A 14,032-nucleotide genomic window follows, 5' to 3' on the forward strand; every position below is an offset into this window, starting at 1 on the left:
GAGCGAGGAGCGGGGGCAACACCGAGGGTTGCGATCCCGTTGCTGGTCCCGGTCCGGTACGGGCGCGACACTGAGGGTTGCGATCCGTTGCCGGTCACGAAAAAAGACAGAAAAAAAAAAAAAAGAATAATTTAGAGGTCTCCAGTTCCTTCAGGACTGAGCAAGGCAGGGTGGGGAGAGAGGGAACAGTGAAGAGAAGTCCCTGTGGATTGTGCATCATCTGTACATCAAGGCACCTCTGGGATTTTTAAACACCTACACACATCCAAGGTCACAAAGGTTTTATATAATTAAAATGCCTGTCTGATTCCTGCTCTCAAGGAGCTTGCAATCTGATAATATGCATAACTAATGAATGCTAGATTAATTTCTCCTGAGAGGCAAAGGAAAAAGGATGAGATTACTGGATTTACATAGGATTAAAAAAAAAAAATCACCCAGAAAGGACTATGGACTTTTGCTATCTGGAGGAATATCGTGCTTATTAAGAGAAATATGTCTGACCATTCTTATCTTGAGCCTTGATAGATGAAGCCAGGTTTGGAGAATATGTGCCATTATCTAGTATGGGCTTTGGCAAAAAATCAAAAAGCATACTTCTTTGTCTACTGTTATGGCAGGACTAAAGCAGGGTAATGATGTGTAGCAGCCAGTGTTTGAGGATTTAATTTGGTAACTAGCGCAGCCCCACCCTGGTATTGCTCAGAACTGCCAGGAAATATTTGTTAAGGTTTTCTTCAGAACCTAGATTTCAGTCATTAAAGGCAAATGCTGTGACCCAACTAGGGAAAGGGGACAAGGTCCAATTCATTCAGTCGTTGGAGACAGAGAAGTGCCAAACTGGTAAAAGCCAAACCAACTGGCATTCGTTAGAACTGTGAGTCTTAAGTGCTGAGAGCAGTCCCATTTCCCAGCGGGGACTTAGGAAATAAGGGGTTCATAGGCCAGGGACCCCAATGCAGGAGAGGATATGCGCTAAGAAGGAACTTCCTGCCACACTGGACCACCAAGAAAGCATAATTACATCTGTGACATCTAAGTCCCCCAAAGTGGGGTCTCTCCCTCCCTCCTCCCCAGCTCCTAATTTATTCAGTACCCTTTGAGAGGACTGCAGAAACCCCTGGAGTGCAGGGACAGTTTTGAAATTCCAGGGTAAAAGCTAGTAGCCTTTAATTCTCAGAGATGCCCCTATAGATGGGCCCCCAGCAGAGAAAGCTGGTTTTAACTTCTGCCTTGCCCCATTCTATCTTTCTTTGATAGGTGAAAGGAGTCTTCTCCGTCTTTCCGACCTTTTGAAAATGTTCAATAATCTCTGAGAAGGAGTTCTGTACTTCTCAACAGGAAGTTTGCAAAACTAGCCACAAACTCCTGGTTGAACCCTTTAAAGAACTCATCCCAGAAAACAGAGCCAAGAGAATTTCTATCTCCTCTTCCTACCATTTCTACCTTGTTCCCTAGAATTGTTTGACTGTCATGCACTCAAAACCATAACTTACCTTGCCTTCTCTCACCGGTCTTCCCAGTTTTCTGTCGAGTAAGCAGCAACGGTATTGAAGAATTACCCCAAAGCTGGAGATTCTAGGTCCTGCTGCCTTAGCTTAGTAATGGCTGCAGACACCGGGTTATATTTGCTTGTGTTTGCATCTTAACCACATTTTCCCACTCCTGGCCAATCACAGCCAATCTAGCCCTGGGCTTGACTTATTCAAACCAGAGGGAAAGCTTTATCTGTTCCTATTCAAAACAGCAAAAACAAGAACAGACTTTTAAAAGCTTCTTTTCTCTTTTAACTCCAGCTCCACACCCTGATCTAATTGATTTTTTTAAAGTGCACAGTCCATCAATAATGCAGGAAAAAGGGTGGGAGGATATGAAATTTGCCATTGTAGATACGGATGCATTATGCTGATGACAGGAGGCAAGGGCTGGAGCTGCCTGCTGAGTGCTTGGGATGTCCAGGCAGGCAAAAGCCTCCATGAGAAGCTTCTGGCCATTTCTCAAGAGGGTCTGGGAAAGGGGCCAGGAGAGTTATTAAGTCACACTGTTTTGTTCCTTGGGGTCTCCACTAGTCATATATCAGTCCACTCAATAAAATTTGAGTGCCTACTATGTGCTGGGCTCTGAATTTCAGGTCTCCTGGTTTGGGAGAATCAGTGAGCAGCACACACAAGATTCAAGTCTCCAGTTTCCTCTTAGGGCTTCTGGTTCATGTCCAGAAGTCAACAGGACACCCAGCATGTGCTTGCTAAGCAGCTGGATGGCAATGGAACTACTTCCAAATTGGGTCCAGGGAAGAGCTAACACAGCCTGAGTTCTGTAACCTTGCAGAGAAGCCCAGTGCCAAGTTTGAAGCTGGTCTCCCAGCTGGGTGCAACGGCTCGTTCAGTCTGGGTGCTCTGACTTCATTGTGACCAAAGGAAAAGAAGAAAATAAGGGCGGCTCCCGCTAAGTGCCCAAATGAACTACCGCAGGTCAGGAGGCAGCTTCCATTCCTGGATAGGTTTTTTAAACCTGCTTTTATTAATTAAGTAATACAAATATTCCAAAAATATAGACAGACACGTAATGGCGTCCTACATTTCAAGTTTTTGAATACAAGAAATTTATCAAACCATGAATCTGTAAGCAAGGTAGTCAGAATCCCATAGCCCAGTCACAGTGGGAAGCAGATGCCCTACCCTCCACATCCCGAAGGGGGAAGCCGCACAAGATAGACCTTGTCAAACTTGGGGTAATCACAACCAAAGAATTTCACAGGGCCCAAAGAGGAAGGTCTGCTTCAGGGACAGGCCATACATTAAAGGAATGAGGCAGCTGGCCAGGCCTCTGACCTCCTCTCCCCTGGTTGAATGCAGGTATTTACTGGCGTTTTAAAACAGGAAAGACAAAAAACTAAACCCCCATTTTACAAAAAAGGTGACTGAAGGATAACAGCGGCTAAGTAACCACCTGAAGACCTGAAGGGGAAAATGGGCTTACTTTTCTCATACACTTGGCCTGGCTGGGACACTGGATGCAGGACAGCCTTGCAAGGGTTACTAAATGCGGTCTCAGGAACAGGTTAGGGGCAGCAGAATAGAATGGGACCCATTTCCCAGGGAACGACTGCCTTTAGATTTCTCATGCTTTTAGCACAAAGTTGTTTCTGGGCCATGTTAACAGAGGTGAGTTTATACGTTTACAAAATGGTCAAAATCTTTGGGAGGCAGGAGAGAGCTAAACAGAAGGTCCCAGGTCAACTAAAGGCAAATTCACTCAATCTCTCTAGTAAGGGACCCATGGGCCTACAGAGTAACCCCTCTACAATGTGCAGAGTGGAAACCCTTACCTGACCCTTTTCCAAACTGGTCCTGTGTCCAAAGCTCCCCCTATGAGAGGGACACGAACATCAGGCTTTTGATTTAGAAGCCCAATCAGAGAGACACGCTGTGTCCCTGAAGAGGCACCTGAAAGAACTGACCCTGGCAGGTGGGCAGATTCCTGGCATGGCTTGAATTGTTATCAGGCATGGTGGCTATTGCCTCCCGAAGAACAATCTCAAATGGAAAGGGCTGGTGAGAAGCCCCAGAATAGATCCAGGGGTGAACTGGCCCCCTCCCCATCTTACCCTCCTCCAAGATTGAGTCTGGTCTGACTCCTCTGAGGAGCAAGTTTTCAATCATCACTTGCCCCTAACACACTGTGAAACTAGAAACTGGTCAGAAAATAATGACACTGTGCTGGCTCTGGTCCACATGGATGGACCCTGTTTTTTAGATTTGGCTGAGCTTCTTCTCGGGGGAAAGAAAGAAAGGGGGAAGTGGCAATGATGTTTCTGTGGAAGAACTGCAGGTGGGCAGGCAGGGTTCTGACGGGAGTGAGGCCTGTAAAGCAGGGGCTTCATGCAGAAGCAGCAGGGACACTCCCAACAAGCCATCCTGGGCTTTGGTCATGAGTCACACTCCAAGTACTTGGACAAGCCTAATAGGAGAGCGGGTGGTACAGGTGCTTCCTCCACCTGGAACATGGAGATCCAAAAGAGGGCAGAAAGGGTCCTTAGAACTCAATCAGCTTAGAGCCTCTTATTGCTTTAGTCAGAAAAACTTGGCTGGGTCCAGATGGCAGAAGATTTGGCCAACCCAAGGGCTAAGCCTTAGGGTGGGGCTTGAGAGAGAGGCCCCTCTTGCAGTATTAGGAAAGAGGCACGGGCCAGGGCCTGGATCTGAAGCCACAGCTGGCCTTAAGAGTCTGAGCTCCCACTTTCCTTCAGGAGATGCCATTGCTGGTTTGGTACTGGCACCCCTCTTTCCTTTCCCTGCAGCAGGACCCCACAGGCACCAGGGAATGATGCTAGAGGAAATGACCAAATGAGCTTTGGGGACTCTGTTCTACTTCTGTGACACCAGAGAATGACAAGGCCTTACAACCTTGAGATGAGGGAAAATGGCACAACAGTGCTAGAGAAAGATGCTAGCCAGCCAGTTACTGCTCAGAACACCAAGCTGCTGCTCCACCATCTGGTTTTCTCGAAACTGGTTAGTTCCTGAGGCTGGACCTCCTACGGGGAAATTGAAAAAGATAATGGGAATGAGTCCTGAGTGGGCAGTGTCCCTGCACCTGCAGCAATTCACAATGCTTTGTAACACCTGCCTCCAGGGAAAACAGAAATGAGGATAGGAACTCCCTCCCACCCCAAAAGGAGGGAGGAAAGAGAGGTGAGACCACCACCCAGCCCTGGGGGAGGCCACAATTAAGGCAGTGATGCTGAGGTGGGGTGGGGCTCCTTTTTGGGGGCCCATTGTGCTCTCAATTACAGCAGCACTTCCTCTTTTGTTTTCCACCTTGGGGAAACTTCCATTTTGTGACTTTTTTTTTTTTTTTTAAAGCACTCACTATTAAGAACCTTTAAGCTAGGGACACCCAGAGTGCAGGTCTGTGAGGGGCCCACTCACACCTGTTACTTGAGGCAAGAGGCATGTGTGTTAGGCTGCAAACCTAATCATAAGAACACCCATTGCACCTCAACCCAGGAAAATCTGGAGTTCTGAGGCCCTGGAGAGGAAAAGCAACAGACAGGAAGGATGAAGGCTGGAACAGACAGAGCTTGGCACAGGACAGGCCCTGTGGGAAGACACAACAGGAAAGAACCCTGCCCAAGAAACAGAAGGGGCTGGAGCAGCTTAGAGAGCTCTTCCCAGCCTTTGGAACGAAAGTCCTTGCACCAGCAGATAATCCCTGAAGAGCAGACTTATGGAAACAATCCCAAACCGAGCTGATCTACAAGTCCAGAGGACATACACATTCATGCTCTGGGGGTTTTCTCTCTTCCCTGCACTCCCAGTGCCTCTCACATTCATCTCAGGCCCAGGATGCAGCTCTGTCAGAAACAAACCAGGCCTAATACTCCATGTTTAGAAAGAGAATTTAAAAGAGTCAAAAGAACGGAAATCAGTTATCTGTCCTCTTCCAGGGCAAGAACTCCTTCCCCACAGGTTCAAGGCTACGGCTAGGTGGTGAGGAAGACAGGTCCAGTGCCCAAGCCTTGGGGAGACACAGAAAGGGCCCATGCCAGGCACTTGGCTGGAAGCAAGTGCAGCCCTTGGGCCACAGGACTTTAGGGCCACTGGGGTACTGGTTCTGGAAACAAGTTGTCATCTTTCCAGATATGTCATCTTTTTGTCTGCAGCAGCTGGCTGGAGAAAGATTTCAGAGAGGAGTGTGCCTGGGGCATCCAAAGGCCGCCTCTGACCCTTCCTTTCTCCTTGGCATAGGCCTTCAACATTGAGGAAAGGCCATGGTTTGGCAATGGAGCCTTCAATAGTCTTCATCCCTATATAGAGCTCAGTCGCTCTTAGGGTAACAGGAGAGGAGATGAACTAACTTGGAAAGACTCTTGATCTTTTAGCTTCTCCCCAACTGAAACACTGTATATCCCAGGGCAACCGTTCACAGCAAGACACACACGCACACACACTCTTGAGAACCCAACTCAGGGAGCAGGTAGCCCTGGGTACTGGTGGTCTGATATTTGCCCACTCAGGGTCTAATCTGTTGTCCTAAGGCTCTTTCCAGTCTCTTCTCCCTATTTCCAGGCCTCATTTGGTGAAGTGCTCCAGCTTCCGCTCTGTCAGGCTGATCATAAAGGCACAGTGTAGGAAAGTCCCCTACTAGGATGGCTGTTGCTTGGAAGCAGGGAAGGCTAAGGGGCCCGCAACTGCCCAAGGCTGGTGTAGACGTCCTCTGCTCCACTCAACTCCTCAAAGATTGGGATCAGGTTCAGCAACTCAGTATCTCCCATGTCATCAAACCAAGACTGCACAGGCACCTGGGGCAGGGAAAAGGAGGTGTAAATCTCCTGACTGCCACTTCTTTCCTCCCTTGCCCCAGAGACCCTGGAGGCTGGCTGGGGCCTCCGAGGGTGGTGTGTTCCTCTGGTAAAGCCCATGGTTCCGTAACCCACTCCCTCCCCCAATCCCTGCCGTGTGGGCATGTCTGGACCACTTACTGCGTTCTCTGGGTGGAAGATATAAGAAGCAGGTGAGTTGTCCAAGATGAGGGTTTTCCTTAGGTCCCTTCCCAGGCGGCTGAGGTCCTTGACATAGCAGCCCTGATGGAATACACAGGACTCACGGAACAGGCGGGCCCGGAACACCCCACACCGGTCCAGTAGATCTGTCACAGGGTCAGCATACTGCGAGAAGGGAAGATGCCTTAGTCTGGATACAGTCCTGGTCCCCCTGTGGCTTCCTGCACACTAGTAAGAAGCTGCTGGACCACTCTGTGGCCACCACACCTGCTCCTGGTTCTTTTCTCCCCCTGTGCCCCAGGTACCTTGGCCAGGCTGGCAGTGAAGAGAACACATTCAAAGAGTTCCCCCATTCGTCTCAGGAACTCATCCACATAAGGCCTCTTGAGCACATACACCTGAGGAAAAGCAGAAAGGTTTGCTGGAGACATCCCTGTGAGGCTGAAGCATCACAGCGTCAGCCACCTTCAGCACTTACACAGAGCAGAAAATACATCCAGATGCCCACACCCTAGCCTCTTGGACTGCCTGGCTGGAAGCCTTCTGCCTCACAGACCAGGGCACTAGCATCACCCCCTCCCTCTCTCACCAGCCTTCTGCTGGCCTAGTGGTCCTCACCTTAACCTGGCTCAGGAAGAAGTGCATATACCCATGTCACCCAGAAGCCATCTCAGTTTCCGGCAGCGGACCATCAGCTGCCTCCAGAAACAAGTAATCAAGAATAGGCCTCACAGATGGAAACAGCCTATCCTGGATTACTTGAATCCAGCCACAGCCTCTCTGCGAGCTTTCTGTCTTTGGCTCCAGAAGGACAGTCTGTCCAGATCACCATCAGGCAACGACATGAAACCGCAGGCCCTCGCACAGCTTCTCTGAATTGCACCAGGAAAAAGTGATATTTTCAATGACCACAGACTAGGCACCCTGACACATCTTGTTGTAGCACCCCATTTTCTGCTCATTCCTGCCAGCCGCCCTGATACCTGTGCGTACCTTTCATGATCTTGCACATTTTGGCCTGAAAAAGGTTTTCTTTTGGGGGGGGGGGTCACACACAGTGGCTGGCCAGGGCAAAGATTTGAACCTTTGACCTTGGTGTTATCACAGCACCATGCTCTATCGAGCGAGCTAACCAGCCAGCCTGAAAGGTTCTCTGGCTACATATTCTCCCATTAGTCTGCATTCTCTTGCTTCCCTGCCTCTAGCCTACACAGGTGCCACTAGAACCATTTCCTCAAAGCTCCTCTCCTGCCAGCCGCCCTGATACCTGTGCGTACCTTTCATGATCTTGCACATTTTGGCCTGCAAAAGGTTTTCTTTTGGGGGGGGGGTCACACACAGTGGCTGGCCAGTGCAAAGATTTGAACCTTTGACCTTGGTGTTATCACAGCACCATGCTCTATCGAGCGAGCTAACCAGCCAGCCTGAAAGGTTCTCTGGCTACATATTCTCCCATTAGTCTGCATTCTCTTGCTTCCCTGCCTCTAGCCTACACAGGTGCCACTAGAACCATTTCCTCAAAGCTCCTTTTATATATGTCACTCCCTAGCTCAAAAAGCATGTGCCCGCCATGACTCTGCCTCCTAGAGCTGGTCAAAACTGGCTACCAACTCAACAGATCCCTCTTAGCTCTTCAGCAGGAACCCTCTGCTCTAGGCAGCCACAAACTGGCTCCTGTTCATCTGCCATTTCTTCAGCCTTCAACAAGCCCCTTCCTCCTTCCAGCTATTTATCAAGCTGGGCATCCTCTCACCACTCTTTGCTCAAAACCCACCCTGGCAAGTAGCCCTCCTCATTTTAATCTCATCCCTTTTTTATTACTGACACCCAGACTTGTTAACCAGGAGTTCACACTGTGTACCTGCCTATTTGAAAATATGCCTTCATCTTTTCCCCATGGGTTTTGTACATCTCTATACCCTAAACTAGACTGTAAAGGGCTGCTGGGCAGTCCAAGGGCCAAGCCTGGTTCTGATCAGGGGCTGGTGCTGGTCCTGGTGGAGCACCTCAGCTGGGGAGGTGGTGATGGTGAAGAAAGCCTCTAACAGATGTGACAACAACCTATGGAAGCCTCAAGTCCTGTTTCCCTACTAGTAACTCTACTATTTGACCAGGCCATGTAAACAAGTATGAGGGCTATCAGGGCATCAGCCCCAACGGTCCCTGACTCTTAGGCCAGCTGGCAGGCCTCCTGGGTAACCATTTAGAATAAATGGTCTTTCACTACTACCTTCACATAATCCCTAACCCTGGACTGAGCAGGTATGCAGGGCTGGAGCCTGGTCTTATTTAGATTTGAGTGCTCTTTACTTTGATAAATGCACACTGAGCGCTTACTTGGACAGAATCCAGTGTAGGGACGCAAGGGGAGGACAACCAGGGAAGGCTTCACAGAGGGGATGCCTGGACTGGGGAGGAAGCAACTAACCAGCTGCCTTTCAGAAGGGTAGCCGGGCATCCCAGGCTGAGAAAACTGCTAGTACTGGTTTCCTTGCCTGTAGCAGGCAGATACACACACTATTCAGGAAAAGAAAATGCAGTAAGTCATATAACAGTGATGGTCACGTGGGGACAGTGATTAATAAATGATAGCTATCACTATTATTAAATAACATAAACTGCTCTTTCAAGCAGCTTGGCTATGAAGAGAAAAAAAGGGTGACAGGGGAATGTAGGGCTGAATTTTTTATTTTTAAATAAGCAAGGCTTGAGTATAAAAGATACTAACAGAATAGGAGAGGCCAAAGTTACAGAAAAGAGATCAACTGATGGAATGCAAACCATGAGAAGGGCAGAGGACCCCAGCACAGGTGAAGGAGAAGGCAAACTGCCCCACCCTCTGGGCTGGGTGTGACCTGGCAGACAGCTCACCTGGTGAGTGGTCCCCTCAATCTCTACAGGCACTATGAAGTCAGCATTGTTGATTGGCTAGAAGGTAGAAAAGTCAATGATGTCAGTGTGGTGGGAAAGAGACAAGAAGCCCCTACCATAGCCCTGAGAGGGATGAGGAGGAACAGATCTTAGACTACAGTAAGCTCCTCCCGCCATCCCACTAAGGGTTCTCACCCCAGTACAGGGTAAGATATCCCCTTCCGGTTTTCCCTACTCCTCAGCACCCGTTCCCACCCCCCCCAATTCTACCGGAGCTGAGAGTTTTAGGGCCTTCCTGGGTTAACAAACATCCTGATAAGACAAACAGGGGCAAAGGCCAAAGCTGACTCAAGCACTCTTTTAGGGCTGCCCTGTATGTGCCTCTCTGTGCTATGTGGCTAGGGAGCAGATGCAACCTGTTGGCAGCAATTGGGGAGACCAAGGGGGTTCTACTCAACATTCTTCAGTGTGGCCTCTAGATATCTCCAACACCAGGGTGGCCAAAATGCCAGTGACCTGGCTCTCTTCCTTCTGGTCACTCTTCCATCCTTACCTTTAGGTTGTCTCACACCACCTGTTGTCAAGCTCACAAGAGGGCCCAAGATGGGTATAGAAAGGGCTCTAGATATCAAGTTACCTTAAAGGAGCTATGCACAAGGGTTTCATCCAGGTCAATGACCACACAGATCCTTCCTTGATCTTCCTCTGTCACCTCTGGGAGCAAGCAAGTCCCTGGGATCTAAAACCAGAGCAAAGCTGCTGAGATCTGCCCATCCAGAAAGCCCAACTGTTCTCCTCAGCAGAACTCTGGGAAGAGCTAGGCTGTTGGTGGAGATGGAATCACCAGCCCAGACAGGTACCATTTAAAGACACAGGAGGAGAAGAGGCAGAGTTGGCTCCTTGGTTTCAGCCTCTCAATGGAATATTAAATGATAAGGACATTGGAGGTGGCAGTCAAGGACGCTGTGGGATGGACAGTAGCTGCACGAAGAGTGTGTGCAACACTAGCTGTCTCCCAAAACCTAATGCCTTGCACATAGGGTGCCCTCAGCAACAAATGGCTTCCCAGGGTGGGGAGGTGGCTGGACTAGCACGAAGGAGCGAGGGCATCACCCTGGCCAAGGGGCTAGCCAGTGGTCACAGGGTCCTAGGGTTCTACATGTTACCCAGCCAGATTCACGTACCTGATAAAACTGGTACTGGAGACACTGGAGCAAATCCGACTGAGAGAGAGAAGAAGGTGGTCAGTGCCAACTCACCAATGTCTCCCCTGCCCTGTCCACCCCAACTGCCTCTGCTTCAGGCCTAGATGGCAACTTTTCTCTCTAAGACCCAGCCACCTGGAAGCTCCTAACATGAAAAAGTGACTTTTCTTAAGAGCTGGGCAGGAAAGGAGAAGAAAGGCCAGCACTTCCTTTCCACATTAGGCCTTACGGAGGATAGAGAAGTCAGTGTTCCTGTTCTCAGCTGGCAATGCCTCTCAGTTGGACAAAATGCAGAACAGAGAACGGCTTATTCAGGGACACAGAGCCAGAGGTAGAGACAAAATGTGAACTCCTCACTGTGGTGGTTTAACCTCCTGCTTAGTCCTTAAACCCAAGCTTTTCTTTGAGAACATGTTTTCTATGCCCTCTTTGGGGGGATGTATGGGGGAGCACTGAGCTCCTACAAAACATCAAGCAAGCCAATGTGAAGGGAGGTGGAATGCAGAGAGATCAGAAAGAACCCCCTCATCCCCCGACCTTTTGCTAATAACAAAAATATAATTGTAAAAAGTAGTAAGTGTTCTTAATGAAAATCTTGAAAAAAAATTAAAGTTGCAGCACTTAGAAAAGCTCAATTTAGTGTATTTCCTCCAAGTCTGTGTTAGCAGTCTTTTTTTCTGTAATATAATACTTATAATTTTGCTTTCTGCTATTTGACTTAATGTTGCAATTCAATCCATCTCCATGTTACCGAGAACCTTTTGTAAAAATTAATCACTTAGTAATATTGTCATGTTGTACTTTATTTAGCCATTTCCCCCCATTGGATAATGAAGTGATTTTTCATTGATGTACATGTCTTTAGCCTAGTTCTGAGAGGAAGGACAGCTAGACCTTGTTGTTTCAGAGAGGTACCACTGGCATTTGGGGTAGAATTTTTGTTACTTGGGGGCTGGCCCCACCTTTGAGATGCTAGACATATTTTCTGGTTATTGTGACAATAAAAAAACCCCACACATTTCCAAATACTTTGTACAAGTACAGGTGAGAACTCCTGAAAGGGTTTATTAAAAGTGTGGTAGAGTTTCAATTCCTTGGTTCTCTGCAAACCAGGTAACTTGGAAGGTAGCTTTGCATAGTAGAAAACAACAAACAGACTTTAGAGCCAGAGAGATCTGAGTTCAAATCCTGCCACTATCATTTTTAACCATGAACTCTTCAGGAGCTACATAAACCCTCTGGGTCTCAGTTTTCACATCAGCAAAGTGGGAATCCTGTGGATCTCCTTACAAGGTTGCTGTGCAGATCACATGAGACAAATTCAAAGTGCCTTGCATAGTTTCTGGAACCTGGAAGGATCTGGACCACAGGGTCCCTCAGATACCACAGGAACATCTGGCTGGGCCACACACAAATGGGAAGCAACAGGAGATGAATTACTAAGGGAAGGACAGGGGAAGGGCCTCCTCTGAGCCACAGATCTCTGCAACCTCAGACAAGGCCACCTGGCATCTCCCACTAGCAGTTCCTTCCTCACCAGCACCGCACCACGCCAAGCCAGCTACCTTAGCAATGGTGTTGGCTTCCTCCTTGTAAGCAGCAAGCTCAGTGGTGGAGCTGGACTGGCCAACATGCTGGGCACGAAAACAGCAGAAAAGGGCCTTGAAGATGTTACGTCCACGAGGCTTCTTAGGAGAGGACTTGGAGACCAGGCCTAGGGTGGAGGGAATGACACAGACATTAGCTACAGGGACATGAGTCTCTGTCCATAGTTTAGCTATGCCCATTCCTATAGACCCTCTAATCTGTCAGCTCCACCAAGGCACACAGTATAAACCTGGCAAATGACCACATACAGTTAGGGTGAAATGTATATGTTTATTCCAACATTTTCTTTTCAAAGCAGAAATGTCAGGAATTGAAGGGGCCAGGTATATTATCTAGGTGCTCTGCTGCTCCAGTCGTAGCACACTGAAGATGCCCTCAAAATTAATTCACGAAGACAAAAAGCCTCCCCAACACCAGCTTCCAGGAAGACTATCCGTTCTAGACAATGGAATAACCTAGTCCCCGTTGAGTTAGTGGAGCTGCAGTTCTGTTCAGTGTGTTCCTCTAGATGCTGGCTCAATGGCAGAACTGAGCCCAATTTGCCTAAAGATTGCAGACTAGAAACAAGAGACCAGAAACTCCAGAACAGCCACAGCCCCAAGGAATACGCTGTACTCTGTTCATACCCTTCTCTCCCTCCCACACCCCAGCCACTTCCCTTAATACTCCCTCCCCTCAAAGAAAGGGAGCCTAATTGGTAAAACACAGGTGAATTAACCCCTTGGGACACACACATCCACAGCCTCAGGACCTAGGCTGATGCTTCTGCCTCTAGACTGCAGCTGCTTAGTCCCACATTGACAATCTGGGCTTCGGCAATATAAGAGTCTTGGCAAGGCATCCCCAGAAAGGCCAAGCAAATATAAAAAGCTTTGGGCATTATAGGACTGACCAGAAATGGACTTCAGAATATCTTTTGCAAGTTCCTTTTGCTTCAGATGAACTGTCCTGGCAACTGTTGAGCAAGAGTGGACCTACAGTGGGTACTGTGGCCAGGAGGTGGCGCTGCACACCCACTCGCCAAATGGTCCTCAGCCACAGGTCCCCCACTTGTCCTACAGATACAGCCTGAGTGGGAGATGGGCCTAAAGATTAAACCCAAGCCATATCAATTTAAAGCACAGGGCAAACTACTGTGCAGGGAAAGAAATGCTGGAGATACCTCTGTCTGTGGGGGAAAGAAAGACAAACAGAATGTGCCACTCAGGACAACTTCCCCTGTGTTATTTTTTGAGCTAGGGATGAAGGAAAGGGAAAGGCAATGTTGTAGGGCACCCAGAAGTAAGCTGGAGCTCCCTCTGCCTGGTCCAGTCCTCAGACCCACACCAAGGTGGTCCTTGCAGAAGTGTGTGATGGGAGAGCCATTTAACACCAGTCACTGGGCTGCCTGTGCCACTAGAGAGGAGAAAAGAAAAACCCAACTATTCCCCAGGACCAAAGGCAAGGAAACGGTCCTACACAGCAGTCATTCAAGTGCAGTCAGTACCACCTGAGAGGACTTTCTGCAGGTGCAGGCCAGGCCTCCCCAAACATCCCATACAGAGCTCTCTCACCCTCTCCTCCTTGGGTTAGGCCAGATTCCTTGACACTGGTATAACTGACCATTGGAAACCTTTCAGAAAATGACTGGGCTTCTCCAGCAATTAGCCTGAAAACGTGGACATCACTCAAGCTCTTGGCACTGGAAGAATCAACATTTCCAGAGGCTGGAGATTTTCTTATGAAGAAGTTGTGCTGGGGGCATCCCCCAAAGCCCCTGTGTCAAGGAGACAAAATACAGAGCAGAGCCCAGCACTTAAAGACAGAATGAGAGGTTCCTTGGACTCCCCCCCCCCCCCCCCCT

The 14,032-nt window shown here is 48.8% G+C and overlaps 2 protein-coding genes across 2 annotated transcripts in view; one reads left to right on the forward strand and one right to left on the reverse strand.

Moving 5' to 3' along the window:
* The window catches only part of TSFM (Ts translation elongation factor, mitochondrial), a 51,592-nt gene that overhangs the window by 29,210 nt on the left and 8,350 nt on the right, over positions 1-14,032 (forward strand). The gene's annotated exons all lie outside the window — the stretch shown is intronic.
* CTDSP2 (CTD (carboxy-terminal domain, RNA polymerase II, polypeptide A) small phosphatase 2) overlaps positions 5,390-14,032 on the reverse strand; it is a 22,101-nt gene continuing 13,458 nt past the window's right edge. Inside the window, exons 3-9 of the mRNA XM_008570155.1 lie at positions 12,147-12,295; positions 10,561-10,599; positions 10,014-10,115; positions 9,377-9,433; positions 6,811-6,903; positions 6,485-6,670; positions 5,390-6,304 (exon numbers count right to left, since the gene is read on the reverse strand). Of these exons, the coding sequence (XP_008568377.1) occupies positions 6,179-6,304; positions 6,485-6,670; positions 6,811-6,903; positions 9,377-9,433; positions 10,014-10,115; positions 10,561-10,599; positions 12,147-12,295 (752 nt within the window). The 3' untranslated portion in view covers positions 5,390-6,178. The remainder of the gene's footprint in view (positions 6,305-6,484; positions 6,671-6,810; positions 6,904-9,376; positions 9,434-10,013; positions 10,116-10,560; positions 10,600-12,146; positions 12,296-14,032) is intronic.

Source organism: Galeopterus variegatus, unplaced genomic scaffold (genome assembly GCF_000696425.1).
Source record: "Galeopterus variegatus unplaced genomic scaffold, G_variegatus-3.0.2 Scaffold576, whole genome shotgun sequence".
Classification (NCBI taxonomy): domain Eukaryota; kingdom Metazoa; phylum Chordata; class Mammalia; order Dermoptera; family Cynocephalidae; genus Galeopterus; species Galeopterus variegatus.